The sequence below is a fragment of the Ornithodoros turicata genome, chromosome 3, assembly GCF_037126465.1.
Source record: "Ornithodoros turicata isolate Travis chromosome 3, ASM3712646v1, whole genome shotgun sequence".
Classification (NCBI taxonomy): Eukaryota; Metazoa; Arthropoda; class Arachnida; order Ixodida; family Argasidae; genus Ornithodoros; species Ornithodoros turicata.
Genome location: NC_088203.1, coordinates 65867933 through 65871703, shown reverse-complemented (window position 1 = coordinate 65871703; position 3771 = coordinate 65867933). Strand labels below are relative to the sequence as shown.

At 55.6% G+C, this 3771-nt stretch overlaps 1 protein-coding gene across 1 annotated transcript; it reads right to left on the bottom strand.

Annotated features, from left to right (window-relative positions):
• Window positions 1-1192: 1192 nt before the first annotated feature.
• LOC135389584 (uncharacterized) lies at window positions 1193-2004 on the bottom strand. The gene is made up of 2 exons (XM_064619620.1): window positions 1915-2004; window positions 1193-1861 (listed from the first exon to the last, which is right to left on the bottom strand). The coding sequence occupies exons 1-2, from the start codon at window positions 2002-2004 to the stop codon at window positions 1193-1195; spliced, it is 759 nt and encodes a 252-aa protein (XP_064475690.1).
• Between the last annotated feature and the right edge of the window lie 1767 nt (window positions 2005-3771).

Genomic DNA, 3771 nt, shown 5'->3' with positions numbered 1-3771 from the left:
TGCTTGGCTGTTGATCCGATGGCCGAGGAAGTCTAGTTCTTGGACGCCGAATTCGCTCTTGGCAGCGTTAATCACAATGCCGTTCTCTTGAAGACGGGTGAAGAGGGCGTGAAGGTGTTTTTCGTGCTCATCGGGTGAAGAGCTTGCCACTAGGAGATCATCGATGTAGGCGTAGACGAAAGGAAGGCCTCGAATGATGTTATCGATGAATCTTTGGAAGGTCTGTGCCGAATTACGTAGGCCGAATGGCATTCTCAGGAACTCGAACAAACCGAATGGTGTTGTGATGGCTGTTTTAGCGATGTCCTCTTCCGCCATCAGGATCTGATGATAGGCCCGTACCAAATCGATCTTAGAGAAGGTGGTGACGCCTTCCATGTTCGCTGCAAAATCCAAGATGTGAGGAATGGGATATCTATCGGGGACTGTGGCACGGTTGAGAGCACGATACTCTCCACATGGTCGCCAGCCTCCTGTCTTCTTCGGCACCATGTGGATCGGCGACGCCCATGTACTCGAGGAAGGGCGGATGATGCCGAGTTGAAGCATGTGATCAAACTCCGCTTTGGCTACCTTGTACTTCTCGGGTGCGAGTCGGCGTGGGCGGAAATGAACAGGTGGGCCCTGGGTGATCACATGGTGCACGACTTCATGCTGCGCCGGTTTCGTCCAGTCAGGTGGGCGAGAAAGAGCAGGTACCCCTGAAGGATGGACACTGGAGAAGAGTCGGGGGCAGTGAATGACAGCAGGTGCGATAGAGGAGCAGGTAGCTGAAGAGCGTCGACAGTGAGAGATGTGGTGCTGTCTATGAGGCGCTTCCGGGACACATCAACAAGGATTTTGTAGTGCCACAAAAAGTCAGCACCGAGGGTGGCCTGGGTAACGTCGGCCTCAAGGAAAAGCCAGCGGAAATCTCGCCGGAGGCCGATGTTTAGAGTAAGTGACTGTTGGCCGTAGACTGGGATTGCTGACGCGTTGGCGGCTTTGAGGGTGAAACAGTGCTCTCGAGATCCGCGGTAAGAACGGGGAGCGGGGATGACGCTGACCTCGGCACCTGTGTCGATCAGGAACCGCATCCCAGATGCGGTTCCTGATCAACAATGGTCAACAATGTAAAAGAGGCGGCTGTTTTCGAGGCCGTGTCCACCAGCCGCCACTAGTGGTGGGCCGGGGAGTTTCCCGAGGACGTGGTTCAGGTACATGGCTGAAGACAGTGGAAGGCGTCTTCGCCGAAGCGGCGATGGTACCAGCAAACCCCGTCGGTATTGTTGCTGGGTGATCGCGAGTGGCGAGGGGAGCGGGAACGAAAGGCAAGGTCCGCGACGAGTTGGGTAAGGTGGTTGAGGTGCTGCGTAATACCATGCTCGTCAATTCGCGGAGCTAGTGATTGTCGAGGAATGTCGGACAGGGAAGGCAGCAGTGCTGGTCGCTCAATGACGTCAACTTGTGGAGAGGCAGACGCTACCTCCATGACCGCATCGGCAAGCGCAGCCAACTCGTCCAAGCTGAGGTTCGCCGCAGTAGCTAACACCATCTGTACGTGGCGGGGAAGGCGCTGGAGAAAGAGCTGCCGAAGAAATCTATCGCTGGTGGAAGATAAGTCGCCAGTGCTGCCGGGCGCATTGCTTCCGGGGAGCTGTTTCATGCGCCGAAGTAGCTGGGTGGGGCGCCGCTCGCCTAGTTCTTCGGCGGAGAGAAGCTGGTGTAGTCGGTCGCAGTCGGAAGACGATGTGCGTTTCAGCAAGGCTGACTTGAGTTGATCGTATGGATTTTCCGGAGGCGGGGTGGTTATGAGATCATGAACCTCGTCGGCGGCGGTGGTGGCGGACAGGGCGGAAATTACGTGGTAGAACCTAGTCAGCTGGGATGTAACGCTGACAAGTGAAACTGGGCTTCAGCTTGGGCAAACCAGACTGCCGGGTTCCTGTCCCAGAAAGGAGGCAGCTTGACAGCAACTGCAGTGAGCTGAGATTGCGCTACTAGCGGAACTGAAGGGTGAGACATCACCGTAGAAGGGCGAGGTAAATGGAACGTCGGGTCACCAGATGTTGGCTCAACTAGAATAATCACGGACACAACCGTTCTGGTTGGTAGCCAGAGCCGAACTGGCAGGGCTGCAGTTTAATATCGCGCGCCGCGATTCCGGGTGCGCTGTCGATGGCGGTAGTGGTGCGGCTACACCCTGATGGCCGTTTTACATCTTCGTCGCACACTCAGCTCAGGGGTCTCCCTCAGGGGTCTGTCTTGTCCCCTTCGCTGTTTAATACCCCTGTCACACGGGCATTTCGATCCTTCTCGAATCCGATCTGCATCGAACTTCCCGAGCACGCTCGAGTTTTGACGCTGCTACACGGCCACTTTCAATGCGCATTGAATGGTTGACCTGTGCAAATGAATAAACGGAACTCATTAATTTCGCGTTTCCTATATAACAGCGATATTAGTGGTAATTTATCGTATACCGATGTAAGCATCATTTGTAGCTTCGCGCGCATGTCAGTCTTAAGTTATGACAGTTTACCGGGGTCGAGGATGCAAATGGCGGTCGTCGAGCCGTCTTGAAAAATTCTCAATCCTGTTATGGCAACTGTCTTGAGTCAAGCAGGATCAAAGTTCGATCCTGCTTGGAAGCGGCCGTGTAGCACCATCCGATCTGCATTGGGTTGAAGCAGGTTCGGTCGAGCAGGATCGAAAATGCCCGTGTGACAGGGGTATAACATATTGATGAGCTCCCTGCCTCTGAAGCCTGACATTCTTACCATGACTTATGCGGATGATATTGCCTTCTTCGCCTCTTCCACCTCTCTCCATGCGCTGTACGAGGTGCTCTCTGCTCTATCCGCCTGGATGCGCTCCGCTCACCTCTCCTTGAACGCCCAGAAATCCGCAGTGATCTTATTCCAACCCAGCAGCCAACCTGTGGGGGTCCTAACCATCGACCTGAAAATTGGCACAGGGCCTATCCTGCAGACAAACCTGCTGAAGTATTTGGGCGTCTGGTACGACGACAAGCTCCACTGGGACCATCACATTGAGGTAGTGAGCCAAAAAGCTACAAAGGCAACTAGCATCCTCCATCGTTGCTCCAGCCCCCGCATTGGTATGCGGCGGACCGCCTTACTCTTCCTTTACAAGTGTTATGTGCGGCCCATTCTGGAGTTCGGGTGCGTTCTGTTCTCCCACCTCCCGGACTATCGCCTAAACAGGCTCTTTGTTATCGAGAGGAAAGCCTTGCGCCTGAGCTTGCGCTGGAAAGCTCGTATCCCTCCCCTCAAGACCCGGTTTCGCCTGCTGTCAGTGAACTGCTTCCTTTCCCTCTGCCAGAGCCCACTGGCGGTGACACAATGAGTCCCTCAGGAACGTGACTCGGTGGGTCTCTCGGCGGTGGCGCAGGTCCAACACCCCCAACTTGTATTCGTCGACTCCTTTTTGGCACCCCTGAAGATACCGTTGTCTGATCTGGCCCCACCCACCTGCCCGCTGAGGGACCTGTCTCTGCTGATCGCCGAAGCCTTCCTCCCTGGACGTGTCCTAGCTCCACCGGCCAGGCTCGAGGCCCTCCTCACGGACCACGTCAGTCGGTTCCAGTCTCACCTGGTTGTTGCCAAAGATGCTTCCGTGTCCGCCGGGCTGGCGGCTGCTGGGAATTGTCTTCCCGCAGCTGGATGCGCACTTCCCGATTCGCCTCCCGGACTTCACTCCAGTACTTGAGAGCGAGCTCCTCGCCATGATACCGGCTCTCCGCATTGTCCCTCCTCAATTCTGCAAGGT

Coding starts and splice junctions, on each gene's coding strand:
- LOC135389584 (XM_064619620.1), bottom strand. CDS start 2,004: ATGTCTCACCCTTCAGTTCCGCTAGTAGCGCAATCTCAGCTCACTGCA. Junction 1,862..1,914: donor TCTGGGACAGGAACCCGGCA/GTCTGGTTTGCC, acceptor GTTACATCCCAG/CTGACTAGGTTCTACCACGT.